This window comes from Pan troglodytes, chromosome 14, assembly GCF_028858775.2.
Source record: "Pan troglodytes isolate AG18354 chromosome 14, NHGRI_mPanTro3-v2.0_pri, whole genome shotgun sequence".
Taxonomy (NCBI): Eukaryota; Metazoa; Chordata; class Mammalia; order Primates; family Hominidae; genus Pan; species Pan troglodytes.
In genome coordinates, this window is record NC_072412.2 from 101,354,444 (window position 1) to 101,373,739 (window position 19,296).

The window sequence follows — 19,296 nt, forward strand, 5'->3', positions numbered from 1 at the left end:
AAGGCCAAGGTGGGAGGATTGCAGCTTGAGACCAACCTAGGCAACATAGTGAGGCCATGTCTCTACAGAAAATAAAATAATTAACTGGGTATGGTGACACATACCTGTAGTCCTAGCTACTTGGGAGGTGGAGGCAGGAGGATCACTTGAACCCAGGGCCCTGAGGTTTACAATGAGCTCTGATCATGTTCCTGCACTCCAGCCAGAGTGACAGAGGGAGACCCTGTCTAATTTAAAATAACGAAAAAGACATATATTCTGCTCTTTAGCAGTTTACACTTTAGTTGCAGGAAATAAGTCCTAAACATGTATGTGCAAGATGAACAATACAGAGAAACTTGTGAGAAGTTGACATATGAGCTGTCTAGGTAACAAGATAAGATTGAGAACCACATAGGAGACCCACTTCAGTTTTTCTCTTCATTAACTGTGTGATGTTGGGCCAGTTGTTTACTGTCTGTGAGACTCAGGATTTTCACTTATAATGTGAGAGTTAATTGGACAAGATGATTTCTTAGGATACCTCCGTTTTGAAGGGTTTCTTAAAGTGATATAAATATTTAGAGGAAAGGCGATTACTCCAGAAAGCTTGGAGAAGATGGGACTTGAGAAAACAGAGTGGTTTGATTAAAAACTACAAGATGGCACAAGAGTCTTTTGGAATTTTTGAAGGTATCTGTTTTGTGTGTTACAATTAGGAGACATTAGCTGTATTAGTCTGTTCTCATGCTGCTAATAAAGACATACCCGACACTGGGTAATTTATAAAGGAAAGAGGTTTAATAGACTCACAGTTTCACATGGCTGGGGAGGCCTCACAATCATGGTGGAAAGTGAAGGAAGAGCAAAGGGACTTCTTAAATGGCAGCAGTCAAGAGAGCATATGCAGGTGAACTGCCCTTTATAAAACCATCAGATCATGAAACTTATTTACTATCATGAGAACAGCATGGGAGGGACCCACTCCCATGATACAATTACCTCCCACCAGGTCCCTCCCATGACACGTGAGAATTATGGGAGCTACAATTCAAGATGAGATTTGGGCGGGGACACAGCCAAACCACATCAATTAGCTATATCATTACATTTTCCTGCTTCATTAGTTATGAATTAATCAACTATTTGAGCTCATCCTCTGTGTCCGTTTTCCTTGTGCAGGGTGTGTCTAGGACAGTGGTTCTTGGGATTGGCCTCAGGATCTCATTATAGTGTTAAATACTGAGGTCACCAAAGAGCTTTGTTTATCGGTATTTACTATATTAGAAATAAATTTGAGAAATTAAAATAACTTAATGAAAAGTTACTACATGTTAATGTATTTTTTGTGTAAAAATAACTGTTTTCAAAAACCAAATTTTATTAAGAGTAGTATTTGTTTCACATATTTGCAAATTTTGTTAATATCTGTCTTAATTGAAGATAACACTTCTCATATCTGCTTCTATATTCAATCTGTTGTGATTTATGCTTTGGTTGAAGTATATTGAAGATACTATGGCCTCACAGATATGCAGTTAGAAAAGGAAGAATGTTTTTGTATTCTTTTTAGATAATTACGAGTATTCTTCTTTGATGTTCCACAAAACTCCACTCGCGATTATATAGGTTAGTTGCATATGGACTCTGAATCCTTATTAATTAACTTACAGCACTCTTTGTTATAATAAAATGCATTGGTTTATCTTGCCCTTTGAATGGGTTCTTTATCTTTTATCCATACATGCTTTTGTACTCACAGACCCCTGAAAGGGCACTAAGGAATCCCAGGGGTTCCTAGGTCACACTTTGAGAATCACTGCTACAGTGTTATCTGCCTCAGAGAGTGGTTACTACTTTAAGATTATAGGTATTTTTAGCGTGGCAGAGAAATTTGGCCTGTCCTGTTAAGTGGTTGTGTGAATTTATATTCCCACCAGCAGCATAGGGGAGTTCTAGGTATGCCACTTCTTCAACACTTCATGTGAACAGATAGTGTGAGTTTTGCTAACCTGTTAGTGTGAGAAAGGCCCCCCTTTGAGGTCTCTTGTGTATATTTCTGTTGGGTTCTAGTTATCCAACTATTTCTTTTCCATTCGTCCATCCTCCTTCTTCTTCCCTTCTGCTCTCTCCCCACCCCTAATGGATTTAGCTGCTTCTTCCTTAGTCTGTTCTTTCCGTATGGTTGTACACGCTGTGTGTTTTTCTCATAGTCATTACCTCAGGAATTTTAATATGCATGCTTAACAAGGTAATCAAAACACAAGGATTTTAGAATGCTTTAATTCAGTCGCTCACCCCCTGACCTGTATACTGTTGTTTCCAAAAACAGTTCTTTATGTTTTTTTCTTTTTCTTTTTTTTTGGACATTCAAATTAGTGTTATTTTTATATAGTTCTTTTAACAAAGACTGCAGAAAGAATATGTGAAGGCAAATTCTAGAAGTCACTGCAGAATGTAATGTTGCATATACCTCAAGTGTTACATATTTTTCTATATGTTATCAAATAATATCAAATGAAAATTTAAATTTTTGCTACTTATCCCAAAACATTAATTAAATAGAGTTAGAAATATTAATTTCTTGAGGAATTAGCAATTCATTGAATATATTTTATGCCAAAGTCTAATTTTATTTTGAATTCAAAGAAGTCAAAGAAAGTTTCTATTATTCTAGGACCTTAATCACTGTGACTTTAATACAAGGGACCCAGTTTAAGTGGGCTAATATCTAATGCAATGGAAAATAAATTGAGCATCTTTTTAAAGTGTGTATTAGCACTTTTTGGAGTACTTGCTATGTGTTACATAGAGTATCTTCTTAATCTCTCAGTGACTGCCCTACAGGATATTGGTATTATTATCCCTCTTTTATTGGTAAAGAAAATGCAGAAAAGACATAGGTAATTACTGATTGCCAGGAATGGGGTTTAATTAATTCATTCATCTAGACTTTATTTTAAAGCAATATCTGTTTGGAAATATTCACAGCCCGGTCACTGAGAAATGGTAAAACTTCCACACTGTGTTACTCCTGTGTTGGCTATCTGCTGCTAGATAACAAATTATCCAACGTTAGCAGCTTAAGTAACACACATTTATATGATTTCACAGTTTATGGGGTTAGGAATCTGGCCATGGTATAGCAGGGTCTGCTGCTTACTGCAGGGTCATGGCCTACAGTCAAGATGTGAGATGGACTGCAGTAGTAGCTGAGGGCTTGGCCAGTAAAGGATCCGCCCCTAAACTTACTCAGCTGGCAGGGTTTAGTTCCTCTCGAGGTGTTAGACTGTTGGCCAAAGTCTTCCCTTGGTTGCTTCTCACACGGGCCTCTCACATGTCACAACATGGCAGCTTGCTTTATCAGAGCCAGCAAGTGAGAAGGTGAGAGGGAGTGCTAGCACCATGGAAGTCAGTTTTTTGTGACCTAATCAAGGACGTGACAGCTTATCACTTTGGTCATACTCTGTTTTTTAACAAACTTTTATACTGAAAAACAATAGGCCTAGGTTCATACCTCTCTTACCTTATGCTAGGATAAATTCAAAATGCATCAAAGATTTAAATGTAAAAAAAAAAGGCCAGGCATGGGCTGGGTGCAGTGGCTCACGCCTGTAATCCCAACACATTGGGAGGCCAAGGTGGGAGGATCACGTGAGTCCAGGAGGACAACATAGTGAGAACCTGTCTCTACTGAAAACAGAAAAAATTAGCCGGGTTATTCTGTTTGTTAAAAGGAGTTACCAGGTCCACCTCATGCTCCAGAAAGGCATGAATACCAGGAGGCGAGGATCACTGGGGGCCATCTTAGAAGGCTGCTTACCACAACTGCCAACCCGGTGTTTTTATTTGAGGCGCCAGAAGTAGAGGTGCAGTCATACAGAAGGCAGATCATCTCTTTGAACAAGCCCCCATCCCATAGCTATTACGGGTTATTTTTCCAGAAGCTCAGTGACCAGGATACATAGTCAGAAGTAAAAAATATAAAATATTGTTACAGGAAGGGATTTGGCTGAAAGAGTCAGAAATGTGAAAGCCCTAAGGAAGAGAAAGGTTGTCAAGAAACATGAAAAAGGGAAGAATGAGGGAATTGTCAGCAAGGGCCATTCTCTACATGCAGGTGTAGAGAAAACGAGGGGGTGATTGAGAGGAGTCAACAGCCTCATGGTAATAATAAAAATCTTCATCTCAGACGGGCACAGTGGCTCATATGTGTAATCCCAGTGCTTTGGAAGGCTGAGACAGGAGGATCACCTGAGGCCCGGAGTTGGAGACCAGCCTAGGCAACATAGTGAGATGACCCTGTCTCTACAAAAAATAATAAAAAATTAGCTGGCTGTAGTGGCGTGCACCTGTAGTTGCAGCTACTTGGGAGACTGAGGCTGGAGGATTGCTTGAACTGAGGAGCTGGAGATTGCAGTGAGCTAAGAACATGCCACTACACTCCAGCCTGGGAGACAGAGCAAGACCCTGTCCCCTGTCTCTTTAAAGAATAAAAAAATCGGCCTGGCTCGGTGGCTTACGCCTGTAATCCCAGCACTTTGGGAGGCTGAGGCAGGCAGATCACCAAGTCAGGAGTTCGAGACCACCCTGGCCAATATGGTGAAATGCCATCTCTACTAAAAATACAAAAATTAGCCGGGCATGGTGGCGGATGCCTGTAGTCCCAGCTACTCAGGAGGCTGAGGCAGGAGAATTGCATGAACCCAGGAGACGGAGGTTGCAGTGACCTGAGATTGCGCCACTGCACTCCAGCCTAGGTGACAGAGCGAGACGCCGTCTCAAAAAAAAAAAAAAAAAAAAAGAATAAAAAAAAATCCCCCAAAACCCTAATTTCATCTCGCTTGACTCTCTTTGAAACTCTCAGGCTTCTAAGGAAGCCCTTCATTTCTCCAACTCCTTTCTAACTTCCTTGGAAGAATCCTCTCTCCCTCTTCCCCACCTCTCTTCTGGCCTCACAGAGGCCTAGATGACCTGAGCTCACTCCCTCTTTCCTGTTCCCATTACCTGAGCCCTCCAGCCTCTGTCCCGAGATTTAGGGCTCCTCCTCTCACCTTCCAACAAGAAAAATTGTGTGGAAGAAATTAGACTCCAATGTTTGAGAGGAAAAAAAGGTGCAAATTCGATCCTGAAGAGGCAGTCAGTCTTTGATACATTCTATCTAAGAGGGTCAGTAGTGTACTCATAGGAAACAAGTTATCAATAAACTTTTACCCAGAGCAAAGTGACAGTGCACACACATTCATACTCTCTCTGATGGGGTTTATCCGAAGTATTCAAGACCACCCTAAGGATGATAAAACAGACAGAGACAAGCATGTCTGACTCCAAACAACACCCTTAAACTGGATGATGCAATCATTCCGGGAAACCCTCCCCCAGAGTGAGTGGAGGTTACCAATTCCTAGTTACCAATGAATACTTCAAGTCCTGTTCTTCAGAAGTCAAGGGTTAAAACAGACAAAATAGAATAGCTAAAATAGAATAGCTAAAATATCCTAAAACACAAAATGGACAAGTATAAAACCCTTACCAAGAAATAATATTGATAAAGTTTCTCATTTGGAGTGTTCTGTCCCACCAGGTTGGTAGTGGGAGTATATTTTAAAAATTAATCCACTGAAAGGAGGAGTATGATTGACTCATTGAGGAGGGAGATTTCTAGAATTAACTTTCCCTTGTCTGTACCTAACCCAAAATTGGAACCCTTTAGTTATAGTTTGCATCTTAGTAAGAATACTAAGATTTCAAAAATTATTAAATATAAACTACAATCTTAACCTCCCCTCCCTCAGGCTTAAAAAAATGTAGCTACCTGGTTTTCTGAGATAATTATTTTTTGTCTGGAGGAAGAAATTGTTAAGAGTCCGTGTGCACAGGGCTGGGGTTGGGAGTGGGGATGAACTGTAAGTAAAAACAAGGGATCTTACTGGGGTGATGGAAATGGTCTAAAACTGTGGTGATGGCTGCACAACTTGGTAAATTTATTTTTTAAAAAATCATAGAATTGTACATTTGAAATGAGCAATTTTATGCTATATAAATTATGTCTTTATAAAGTTATTTTAAAAAGAGGCAGTGTGCAGATCTCTTAAAGCCACATCATGCACCTTTTAGTAAGGTATTACTCTTATTTCCTTCTAAATTCTTTCTTGTACTTTAACCCTTTTGGTATCAGATCTTTTTTTAAATCTTACAACCTCTAAAAAAGCTGGCCCCTTCTTTCAGTTTCCCTATGTGTTTCATTATTTTGGTTATTTTATACTTAAAAAAATACTTAGGAACTATAAGTAGAAGGCAAAATAAATAAAACTCAAGCTAATTTATTCTGCAGAGCTATATGTAAGAAAGTGAAAAACGTGCTTTCCTTCCTCCGTTCTTCTCTGTCCTTTCACATGCCTGCATGTATTTGCTTCCCGGTAAGTTTTTGGGACCCAGGTCTTCTGAGTCTAGATCTGTTGTTCATGCTCATGGACCATATCGGTAGAAATCAGGGGCCTTCCCTGCTGCATCCAGTCATCAGACAAGCCAGTTTTTCCAGTATCTCTTTACCCTTTTTACCCAATGAACTTAAGTATTTGGAATGGTTTACCCTTGTGTATATTACAGGTATCAGATTTAAGAGATTAAAAACTCTGCTTAGTTTTTTATTTTCCTTATAGCTCAAATCTAATCCAAGTGAAAATGAAGAAAAGGAAGCACAGTCTCAACTTATAAAATCTGATGAAATGCAGCGTTTGCGTTCACAAGCACTTAACGCTTTTGGAAGTGGAGATTATACTGCTGCTATAGCCTTCCTTGATAAGATTTTAGAGGTAAGTTTCTTAGATACTGCAGTTGACCAGCCTGACACTTATTGTAAGGCACATTTATATACTTTGACATGTCACATACCACAAAGACCTAGACAGGAGAAAATCAGGTTGGTCCTTGGGCTTTTGCCTCTTAAGTATAAAATAGTGTTCCTAGACAACAAAATTTGGACTGAAGTTTTCAGTAAATGTACTGAATGTGCTGTGGCATGAGAGTTAAATATGTTTATAAATTGCTTGCTTTGCTATTTTAGTTGATTTTGTATTTTTTTGGGAAGAAAACTCTAGCAGTTAGATAATGGGATAAAAGATGAAAAAGATGGTTGGAGTAAAAGGAAAAATGATGTTCGGGAGGAAAGAGGAATGTTTAGAGAAAAATTTCTAGAGAATAAGGCAGATAAAGAGTTGATAGTATGTGCCTGTAGTCCTAGTTACTTGGGAGCTGAGGCTGGAGGATCACTTGAGCCCAAGAATTTGTCGCTGCAGTGAGCTGTGATTGCTCCACTGTACCCCAGCCTGGGCGACAGAATGGGACCCTGCCTCTAAAAATATTAATAATTGGCTGGGTGTGGCGGCTCATGCCTGTAATCCCAGCACTTTGGGAGCTCGAGGTGGGTGGATCACTTGAGGCCAGGAGTTTGAGACTAGCCTGGCCAACATGGCAAAATCCCGTGTCTAAAAAAAAAAAAAAAGAAAATTAGCTGGGTGTGGTGTGCATGCTTGTGATCCCAGCTACTCGGGAGGCTGAGGCGCTCGAACCTGAGAAGCAGAGGTTGCAGTGAGCCACTACACTGTAGCCTGGGCCACAGAGTGAGACTCCGTCTCAAAAAAAAAAAAAAAAAAGTTAATAATAATAATGGTTGATAGGATCCAGAGAGTTCTAGCTAGGGAAACCTAAGTCTAGGTTTCCTTGCCTCTGAAGGATTTAATGACAGCTGATTTCCGAAGGAAGTCTACTGAAATATTCAAATGGAAGCAGTCGTAATTCACATTTATTTGTGATTTTCACAGTATTTTGATATACAGTTTCATTTAATTTTGGCTCTAAACTTATGATGTATGTAGAATGGGCATTTTGTTGATAATTTTACAGAAGATATTGTGATATGGTCCAGTAGAATTCATGTTTTACTGGGTTATTTTGTTTATGCTTTTTTAAGGAAATATAGTTTACATTTTTACATTCCCATAGACTATCCATTTTGAACTTAGTTCATTGTCCATGATATTTATGTATAATGTTGGTTTTGATATTTTTGTATATGTGAAAAGTCGATACGACTTTAGAACAGCTCTAAGAAATATGCAAAGATACTTCCACCAGCCTTATTGATGAGCTCTTGGGTTTATGATTTGAAGAATACTATTGTGTTTCCTAAACCCTTATGGACTTTTTGATAAAATAGGAATGGTGAAGCCTCAACCTCCTGCCCTCTCACAGTATTTTTTCTTTCTTTCTTTCTTTTTCTTTTTTTTTTCTTGATATGAGGATTTACTTTTAAGGAGGTGACATTTACAGAAGATAATTTCTTTAAAAAGGTTTTTGTTTAGAGACTGGGTCTCTCTCTGTTACCTAGACTGGAGTGCAGTGGTGCGATTGTAGCTCACTGTAACCTTGAACTCCTGGACTCAAGTGATCCTCCCATCTCAGCCTCCTGAGTGGCTGGGACCACTGGTGTGTTCCACCACACCCAGTTAATAATTTTAAACTTTTTATAGAGATGAGATCTTGCTTTGCTGCCTAAGCTGGTCTGGAATTACAGGCATGAGTCAATGTGCCCAGCTAAGAACATAATGTGGTTATTAGCAGAAAAAAGTATTTTGCCAATGTAGAACCTAGGTTTTATTTTTTTGACTACAAATTAGAATTGTTGATTAAGTATAAAAATCTGATAACAGAATATTCTCTTCAAATATGCTTCACTAGGAACAACCCTCCAATAGTAAATGCTATGTTTTCTTATTTTCAGTGTCTTAGAATTATATAATCGAAGGAGGTAAGAAAAGGGCCTTGTTATTATATATATCTCTTCCCCCATTAGAATTCATTTACAACATTTTTGGAGAAACTATTTTGTCACATCAGTTTTGTCACATTTAAATTGTATCAGATTTTAAAATAATATTTGCACTATATAAGTCATCACATCAATTGAGAATGTTTTATGTTGATAAATACATAGATAAAAAATACATGGAATGCAACAATGAATGTGCATAATTTATTCTTTCTTAAAGTCTAGTTCTTTTGTTCCTCAAGGTTTGTGTTTGGGATGCAGAACTACGGGAACTTCGAGCTGAATGTTTTATAAAAGAAGGAGAACCTAGGAAAGCTATAAGTGACTTAAAAGCTGCATCAAAGTTGAAGAATGATAATACTGAAGCGTTTTATAAAATAAGCACACTGTACTACCAACTAGGAGACCACGAACTGTCCCTCAGGTCAGTTCTAGTGACACGCATGTCTGATCTTTTTTAATTGTTGGCAGTAAGATTACCTCATCTTGTTTTAACATTTTAATATTAAATTAATAAGATGATGGTAGTTAAGGCTGTTTTTATATTGAATATCCATTTATATATTTTGTGTTATTCCCAAGTTACTTTAATTCCACATAGTTTGTTTTCATGAAGCTGCTTATTAAAATAAACAGGAAGGCTCTTATATTTATAGAAACAAAATGGAATGTTTACTATATAATGCTAGTAAGTCATTTTAATTTGAATTAACAAATGTATGCATGGTACAATGCCATGTATAAATGTATATAGTAAATTATAAGTCTCAGTATGGTTTTTGTTTAATCGTTGCAAACAAAAAATACTTTTATTGTGATTTCTGTGGAAAACTACTCATTGATTGTTTTGACATGGAGTATTTTCCTTTTTTAAATACATGAACAGTGAAGTTCGGGAATGTCTTAAACTTGACCAGGATCATAAAAGGTGTTTTGCACACTATAAACAAGTAAAGAAACTTAATAAGCTGATTGAGTCAGCTGAAGAGCTCATCAGAGATGGCAGGTGAGAATACGGTTGTTCCAACTGTCCAGCCATTCCTTATGTGCGGGGCTGTGGGCACAAGTGAACTACAGAACTGCTCTTTTACTTCTCAGCCATTGAGGGTGGGGTATTCTAGATAGCCCTGGGCCTTAGCAAAACTACCAGAATTGGACATTTTTGGAATAGGGAAGAATGTAAATAATAGTAACTGTGTAGTATCCTTACCAGCAGACTTACTTGTATTATACCAAATATTTATTATCTCCTATATCAGGCTGAGCTATGTACTGAGGGTGCAGACTTAAACTTGACAATAGTTTTTGTTCTTAAGAAGTTTATAGCATTGCGTGGGAGACAAATATATGAATTGATTATTAAAAGACAATATGATACCAAAGTGATAGAATGTACATAGGATAATTGGAGTACCAAAGAGGAGTATTTACTCCAAACCAGGATGGTAAAGGCAAGGAGTAAAAGAGGAGCTTTTTTTTTTAGAGAAGGTGATAGATATTTAAATCCTAATCCTAAAGAATAAGTGAGAGTGGACAGAAGTAAGAGGCTGTGTCTGTGTGAGTGTTGTTTGTAGGGGGTTTATAGGCTGGGCAGGAGGACTGAAAAGAGTAGAGGGCACTGCAGACAAAACTGCCTAATAGAAAATAGGCTCCAATTCCTCTACTTTTAGTAGCTTTGTAAGTTGCCATCATGAGAATGCTTCATTCGGTTTCCCCCAACATCTTGCAGACTATAACGCCTTGCAAAACTATAGTACATTGTCACAATCAGGATATTGACGTGGGTGCAGTCAAGATACAGAATAATTCCATCCCAACAAGGACACCTCATGTTGCCCTTATAGCCACACCTACTTCCCTCTTGTTCCTATCCCTTCCTTAGCTTGTGGCAACCACTAATCTATTCACTTGTAGAATTCTGTCATTTTAAGAATGTTACATAAATAGAATCATACAATGTATAAACTTTTGGGATTGGCTTTTTTTTTTTTTTTTTTTTGAGACAATCTCACTATGTTGCCCACCTGTTCACAGGTACAGTCATAGTACACTCAAGTGATCCTTCTGCCTCAGCCTCCTGAGTAGCTGGGACTTCAGATGCATGCTACCACAGCTGGCAGGATGGGCTTTTTCCCCCCTCATTCGAATTGTCTGGAGATTTATCCATATTGTATCAATAATTCCTCCTTGTTTACTGTTGAGTAGTTTACATGGTATGGATTTACTGCAGTTTGTTTAACCATTTATCCATTGAAGGACCTGAGGTTGGGAGTTTGAGACCAGCCTGACCAACACGGAAAAACCCTGTCTCTACTAAAAATACAAAATTAGCCGGGCGTGGTGGTGCATGCCTGTAATCCCAGCTACCGCGGAGGCTGAGGTGGGAGAATGGCTTGAACCCGGGAAGTTGAGGTTGCGGTGAGCCGAGATTGTGCCATTACACTCCAGCCTGGGCAACAAGAGCGAAACTCCGTCTCTAAAAAAAAAAAGTTTTCTGTTTGCAAGTCTGTCCTTTTCAGGTCCTCTGGCTAGACAGAGCAGACTTCTGCAGGTTTTTGTTATTGTCGTTCTGTACCTGTTGGCATTTCTGCATTGCTGGAATCTTCAGCTCCAAGTCTGGGATATATGAAACAAAAAAAAAGAACCCAGGGAACGTCTTACCATGTTTTCCTCAGGTCCTGAGTCACTAGCTAGTCTGTCTTTTTTCCTCCTTTGAAAGTTTTCTGTTTTAAAAAATATACATTTAATCTCTAGGGTTTTTTAGTTGTGCTTAGCTGGAGGACTTGGGACAAATACATCTATTCCACTTTCCCAGAAGCTGGCTTTTTTGTTTTCTTCTTTAAGTTCCAGGATGTATGTGCAGAACATGGAGGTTTGTTACATAGGTAAATGTGTGCCATGGTGGTTTGCTGCACCTATCAACCCATTACTTAGGTATTAATCCCCACATGCATTAGCTATTTGTCCTGATGCTCTCCCTCCCCTTGCTGCCTGCCCCGCACAGGCCCCTGTGTGTGATGTTCCCCTCCCTGTGTCCATGTGTTCTCATTGTTCAGCTCCCACTTATGAGTGAGAATATGCAGTGCTTGGTTTTCTGTTCCTGCGTTAGTTTGCTGAGGATGATAGAGAAGCTGGCTTTTATTTTAAACGTTTTAGTTAAGCTTGTGTTTTAATACATTGGCATATTTACATATGAAGATTGTAGCACTTTGGGAATAGTGTGCCACCATGGCATAGAAACATATTTTTTACTTTACTATTGTTGAGGAAAATAACTGAGTATATAACAGGATTAGTACTTTTTACTGGTTTAAAGAAAATGCTGAAATAGCTTTTATTCTTAGAAAGCTTATACAGTTGGGAATTTAATCAGGTACCTTTTGTGTGAACTACATTGTACTTTGTTGTAAATACTGACATTAATTATATAAAATGGCACGTAATGGGTTCCATTATTTTCATGGAAGTGTTTACTGACCAAGAAATGAAACTTGATCTCTGTATTGTTCAAGGTGCTCAGTGTAAGTCAGACTTCAACAGGGTGTTTTACTCAGGTTTGGAATTCTGAGCTTGTTTCTGTAAGGAAATTCTTCTGGTTTGATTGGTACTCATACTCACAGGTAGGCTTTGTTCTGTCCATCTGCATCTCCTATGGTCATATGTTTTTATTTCCTAACTCTTAATTATGGAGTGTACCTTCTATGGGACTCTAGATTAATAAGGGAAAAGCCGAATCTGAAGCCATGGGCTCATCCAATTGGATTGATTAAGCAACACATGGTGAAGAGGGGAGGAGCCTTTCTACAGCTCTGGAAATCAAATGTCATCATTTCTTATCATGATTTGCTCATTTCTTAGATACACAGATGCTACCAGCAAATATGAATCTGTCATGAAAACAGAGCCAAGCATTGCTGAATATACAATTCGTTCAAAGGAGAGGATTTGCCACTGCTTTTCTAAGGTAACAGTTGACTTGTTTCCAGAAATGTGAAAACTCAACATGTGGAATACCAACCATAAATCCTTGTCTCACATTTCCTTTTAGGACGAGAAGCCTGTTGAAGCTATTAGGGTTTGTTCTGAAGTTTTACAGATGGAACCTGACAATGTGAATGCCCTGAAAGATCGAGCAGAGGCCTATTTGATAGAGGAAATGTATGATGAAGGTAAATCTTTAAGGATTTGATTTGCAGTACCGAAGTGTTGATTAGGAAATTATCACATTTTAAGCTTCCTTTTCCTTAAAACAAGTTTACAGAGTACCTGGAAATGTTGACAATTTTAGAAAAATGGCAGAGAACTTGAAAATTACTCTTCCATAGTGGAACCTGAAAGGTATACCATGTGAGGAAAGAGTTCTGCCATTGAAACCAGTTCAGTACAATAGAAAAATAAACATTTTAGCTTTTTTTGTAGAAAGGAAAAAAAATAACAAAATAGAAAATTTAAATTGTAGCTCTCATGTTATCCGGAAGTAATCACTGTTCATTTTGCATTTATCTTTTCCAGCTTTTATCTATGCACATATATTACTCTATATTTTATGCACATATACATATTCTCTCTCTCTCTCTCTCTCTCTATATATATATATATATACTCGGTGTGTATAAAACATAAATACAGAAAGCATACATACATGTCATATATCCCTAATATAAAATGATCCTCTGTGACCCCAAGCTGTTTAGTAACATAGGACAGCTGCTACCCTATTTTGTTCAAGCCAAATGAAATAACAAGAGATTCCTGCCAGATGTTGTGAGGTCCTTGGATAAAAGCAGTGTCCTGTTTTTGGAAGATAACTACGGCGTATACAGTAATATACAGTTTTTGAAAAATTGAATCCATATATATATATATATATACATATATATAGTTTTGTACCTTTTTTCACGTGACACTAAGTTATGAACATTTAAATGAGACAGGTTTTTAAAAAAATAAATGAGCCTTATAAGCCCTTATTGCAAATACTTTGTTTCAAATTCAGGTAAAGCATTTTAAATCAAAAACAGTAATTTTCTCTTACAGTTAAATGAAGGGTTCGAATGGTAAAATTTGGTTTGTGATACTCTTTTTAAGGCAAAACTGGTCAATCTCTTTTTCCCTGCTTTCCTCAATTAGAAAAGAATCTTGCTCCTAAGCAAGTTCCCAGTTTCCAGGGAATGATGACAACCTGGTCACTACTATTTGTGGAACATCTTGTGGGGGATTCAGACCTTGAGGTCTCTGAATGAGGCTTGAAATGAATGCAGTCAAAATGACACTTTAATATTTATAAGCATGCTTCAATAAGGCATGTAGTCCACATAGAAAATCCCTTTAGCATACTCGTTTTCTTTCCTTTTGAGCTACCGTGTCTACTCGGTGAGATGGTTTTACTCTAGGATTTGCATTCCAGTTAGCTTTTGGAACTCTTTATCAAAGATACTTTTGTCATCTGTATGTAAACCCTTAGCTCTCACTGCGAAATTAGAGAAGCTACAGAAGAATATAAAGAGCTTAGCTGTTAAAAAAAAAAAAGGCTAAATCTTGTAGAATGCTAAGTGTAATTTGAAAGATGCATTTGGAACTTGAATGTTAAACTGACTTGCTTTTTGGGGAAACCTGATGGCTTAATTCTGGAAGAAAAAGATGCTTAGTGCTAATTTAATATAATTGATCTGTTTTTTTTTTTTTTGGAAATGGAGTCTTGGTCTGTTACCCAGGCTGGAGTGCAGTGGCACAATCTTGGCTCACTGCAACCTCCACCTCCCAATTGCAACCAATTCTTCTGCCTCAGCCTCCTGAGTAGCTGGGATTACAGGTGTGCACCACTATGCCTGGCTCATTTTTGTACTTTTAGTAGTGATGGGGTTTCACCATGTTGGCCAGGCTGGTCCTGAACTCCTGACCTCAGGTGATCTGCCTGCCTTGGCCTCCCAAAGTGCTAGGATCAATTGGCCCTGCCCAATTGATCTGTCTTTGAAGTCTGTTGTTTCCTTGAAAAAATTCTTTTGTATAGGAATTTATTAAAGAGAGAGAGAGAATAGTTGCCAGCTGTCTAAATTTGCAAAAGAAAGAAAGAAAGGAAAAGAGCCTGTATAACTGAAACTGATAGGTATTACCTGACTTGTTTGGACTGGAATCAGAGGTTTAGTATAAATGATGTAAATAAATAATAATCTTACTTAGCTAAATAACAGTATGTCTTCAGTTGAAATCTTGAGTTAGAAATATGCTTTCCATATTCTTCTGCTTCCTGGTTTTACCTTTCTTAGATAAGCAATTTAAAGTGATGGCAGGTACATAATAAAGAATGAATAGGTTTAGGTTAGTGAATAATGGAACATGGACATTTATTAATTTGGGGCTTATGATAGAATTATCAGGAAACAGGGGATTCCACTCAATAGAAAGCAAGTAAAGTAAGACTGTTATTTGAGGATGCCTCTGAGATCTTGAAAAATCAAGGGAAACTCTTCAGATCGCTACATGTCTCCGTTTTAATAGCTTTTGAGAGGAAAAAACTGACATTGAAGCAGTACTAAAATATTGGCAAAGTTTCTTTGAATATAGGGGTAACTCAGGTGTCCTTATGAAATGATCAGTTATATTTGCTAGAACTTAAGCTGTGTGAGGGCAGAGACCTGTGGCTGTTATATTAACTGATGCAGTCCTGGTGCTTGTGCTGGCACTCATCTTTGCTGAATGAATGAAGGTAATTTATTTATTATACAAAAGTCATAGTGGAGAGTATGTAATTTAGAATTAGTCCTGCCTTTGAGTCTGGCTTTGTGCAGTTATTCTATTTTTTTTTTTTTGAGATGGAGTCTCGCTCTATAGCCCAGGCTGGAGTGCAGTGGCATGATCTCGGTTCACTGCAACTTCCGCCTTCCGGGTCCCGGTTCAAGCAATTCTCCTGCCTCAGCCTCCTGAGTAGCTGGGATTACAGGAACTGTGCCACCATGCCTGGCTAATTTTTGTGTTTTTAATAGAGACAGGGTTTCACCATGTTGGCCAGGCTGGTCTTGAACTCCTGACCTCGTGATCTGCCTGCCTCGGCCTCCCAAAGTGCTGGTATTACAGGCATGAGCCACCACACCTGGCCAGTTATTCCATTTTTTATTTTTAATTGTGGTAAAAGATAGAGTATAAAATTTACCATCTTCACCATTTTTACGTGTATAATTTAGTAGAGTTAAATATGCTCACATTGCTGTGAAAAAGATCTTCAGAACTTTTTCATCGTGCAAATCTGATCTCTGTATCCATTAAACAGCCGCTCCTTTTTACCTCTCCCTCGGCCCCTGGGAACCACCATTCTACTTTCTGTCACTATGAATTTGACTATGCTAGATCCTCACATAATGGGAATCATATACTGTTTATCTTATTATGCCTGGCATGTTTAACTTAGCATAGTATCCTCCAGGTTCATCCATGTTGTAGCATGTGACAGGATTTCTTTTTCTTTTAAGGCTGAATAGTATTCCATTGTATGGATATCCCACATTTTGTTTATTAATTCATCCACTGATGAACATTTGTGTTGTTTCTGCCTTTTGGCTATTGGAGTAGTGTAGCCATGAATATGGGTGTGCAGATATCTCTGAGATCCCGCTTTCAATTCTTTTGGATATCTACCTAGAAGTGGGATTGCAAAATCATATGCTAGTTCTTTTTTAATTTTTTGAGGAACCTCCACACTGGTTTCTGTCATGGTTACACCATTTTACAATTTTACCAGCAGTGTATTAAAGATTCTGATTCTTCCACATCCTCGTCAACAGTTTTTTGGGGTTTTTTTTTTTTTTTTTTTTTTGTTGAGACAGAGTCTTGTTCTGTTGCCCAGGCTGAAGTGCAGTGGTGCAATATGGGCTCACTGCAACCTCCATCTCCTGGGTTCAGCTGATTCTCCTGCCTCAGCCTCCTTAGTAGCTGGGATTACAAGTGTGCGCCACCACACCTGGCCTTTTTTTTTTTTTTTTTTTTTTTTTTTTTTTTTGTATTTTTAGTAGAGATAGGGTTTCACCATGTTGGCCAGGCTGGTCTTGAACTCCTGACCTCATGCGATCCACCCGCCTCAGCCTCCCAAAGTGATGGGATTACAGGCGTGAGCTACACTGCTCAGCTGGTCAACATTTTAGATTTTCTGTTTTTTCGATAGTAGCCATCTTAATGGGCTTGAGGTGGTACCTGGTTTTGGTTTTGATTTATATTTCCCTAATGATTAGTGATGTTGAGCATCTTTTCATATGCCATTTGTATATTTTCTTTGGAGTATGCCATTTATTTTTGCTATATGGTTTCAATCAAGTCATTTAATTTGTTACTTTTTACTCTGCTTATCTGTAAAATAGGAATAAGAATAGTACTTATCTCCTAGAATTGTGGTGGCTATTAAATAAGATGATGCTCAGAAAATGCTCAGCAACATCTAAATCCGTGGTTTCCACTGTACTCATTTTCAGGTTGTTTGGAACTTGCATTGACTTTTCTGTATAAACAATATTGTGTGGGATATCTAGCTAGCTTCTTGGACTAACCTGTGACTGCTGCATGAACTCCATTTGACACAGCTGTTATTGAAGTGTTACTAGTAATATCAATAATTCTGTGAATAGGGCCAAGTAGATTGCTTTCTCTGGATGAAGGCTGGCCTGGGCAAAATTGTGAAAGAGGTAAAGTTTATCTTTTGATTCCCTAGGGTGTTGTCCTATTTGCAGATTCTTGTGCCCTCTTGCTTATCCTGGGACTCCACCCTGTTATACTACCTAGGCCCACCCTATCCCGCAGAAGTATTCTGTGTTCAAAATTTATACCGGCCAGGCACGGTGGCTCATGCCTATAATCCCAGCACTTTGGGAGGCCGAGGTGGGTGGATCACCTGAGGTCAGGAGTTCGAGACCAGCCTGGTCAACATGGTGAAACCCTGTCTCTACTAAAAATGCAAAAATTAGCCAGGCATGGTGGTGTATATCTGTAATCCCAGCTACTCCGGAGGCTGAGGCAGGAGAATCACTTGAACTCAGGAAGCGGAAGTTGCAGTGAGCCGAGATCATGCCATTGCATTCCAGCCTGGGCAACATGAGCAAAACTCAGTCTCAAAAAAAATCTATATCTATATCTATATATCTATATCTATATCTATATCTATATCTATATCTATATCTATATATCCCACCTCTGCATCAGCAGTCTCAGCCACCAACACAGCTGCGTTTTAGTAAGAGTGGTCAAATTTAAGATATTTGTTGAAAACACTGATTGGTTTCTATTCCTTATGAGATAAACATTTTTAACCCAAAGGAGTCTGAATAGTGGAACTTCAGGCAAGTGCTTGTGCCATCAGGTCAGGCAGCCTATGAGGGAGGTACTGGGGCAACAGGCCTGCCTCCTGGGCATGAAAGAGACCATTCCCTCTAGCAGATCAGATTTCTCATGGCTGATGCTTTTTTTCAAGGTTGTTACCCAGGGGTTCGTGGCTTCTGTTTATGTGGAGGACAAGGGGTAGAGATTGGTCTTTGTTGGAAGATGCTGATTGTATTTAAGATCCTAACTAAATGTGACTTTATAAGTTGGAGGCTGCTTATATATTGCCATTCTTTATACATCATCATAATAACCATGGACACATGTAATCAGAATCTATAAAGCAGATGCTTCTGAAACTTCCACCTCTTGAAATAAGTGCATCTACCTTAGCTCAGCTAATTAGTTGGAAGCAGGTGGTTAGAATAAATGGCCAGTCCTTTGCAAAGACAGTCAGTGGGATATGGCATGTAGATTGATGAAGTTCTTTGGCTGTACATTTCCTGAACTGTAAAGTCATGCTTGCAGTTTTTATTCACACTCGGGCCTCTTAGCCACAGCTGCAGACTTCTCATTTCTTTTGAAAAGTGTGTGGTTACAAGGAAAACTACATAGCTACCTGCTGGTTTGGGGTTAGCACATTTGCTGACCATATCAGCTGGGTAAAACATTGTACTCCCTCTGGTGCCAACTCTGTGAACCCATGAGCGTAATATGTAGGTGAGGAAGTAGGAAACAGTTACAATAGTCAAGTAATATTATTCAGAAAAAGATACAAGACAGATTTCCAAATTATGAAAAGCTTAAAGTGTTGGAAGTAAAAAGTGCTAAGGAAAAAGGATCAGGAAGGTCACTGCAGGTGCATAGCTGGGACAGACGCTTAGAAAGCTGTGGAGGGGTCCTTTGCCTCTCCCAACAGTGACAAGACACATTTGATTTAGTGCAGAGGGTAGGTTTGAATAGAGAAAGACAGTCATAGATACATGTTCATTTTGGCTTTTTGTTAATTGACAAGACTGTAATTTCCTATGACTAATGAGTGTGATCTCAAGTAATGAAGAGGCTTCTTTAAGAAAGGAAAAAAAAAAAACAAGATTTTTCATCATCTTAAATAGAAACAGACTAAGTATATGAACGAAGGCCTATATTTGTATCTGCCTACTCCAGTGCTTTGAATAGAGTTGATG

The 19,296-nt window shown here is 38.5% G+C and overlaps 1 protein-coding gene across 2 annotated transcripts in view; it reads left to right on the plus strand.

The window, feature by feature from the left end:
- The window catches only part of DNAJC3 (DnaJ heat shock protein family (Hsp40) member C3), a 110,931-nt gene that overhangs the window by 66,130 nt on the left and 25,505 nt on the right, over nt 1-19,296 (plus strand). For both annotated transcript variants that reach the window (XR_673895.5, XM_001138934.8), the window contains exons 5-9: nt 6,642-6,794; nt 9,052-9,233; nt 9,696-9,815; nt 12,668-12,773; nt 12,858-12,978. Coding sequence is in view for 1 of the 2 variants with exons in the window: in XM_001138934.8 (XP_001138934.1) it covers nt 6,642-6,794; nt 9,052-9,233; nt 9,696-9,815; nt 12,668-12,773; nt 12,858-12,978 (682 nt within the window). In the remaining variant the exon portion in view is untranslated. The remainder of the gene's footprint in view (nt 1-6,641; nt 6,795-9,051; nt 9,234-9,695; nt 9,816-12,667; nt 12,774-12,857; nt 12,979-19,296) is intronic.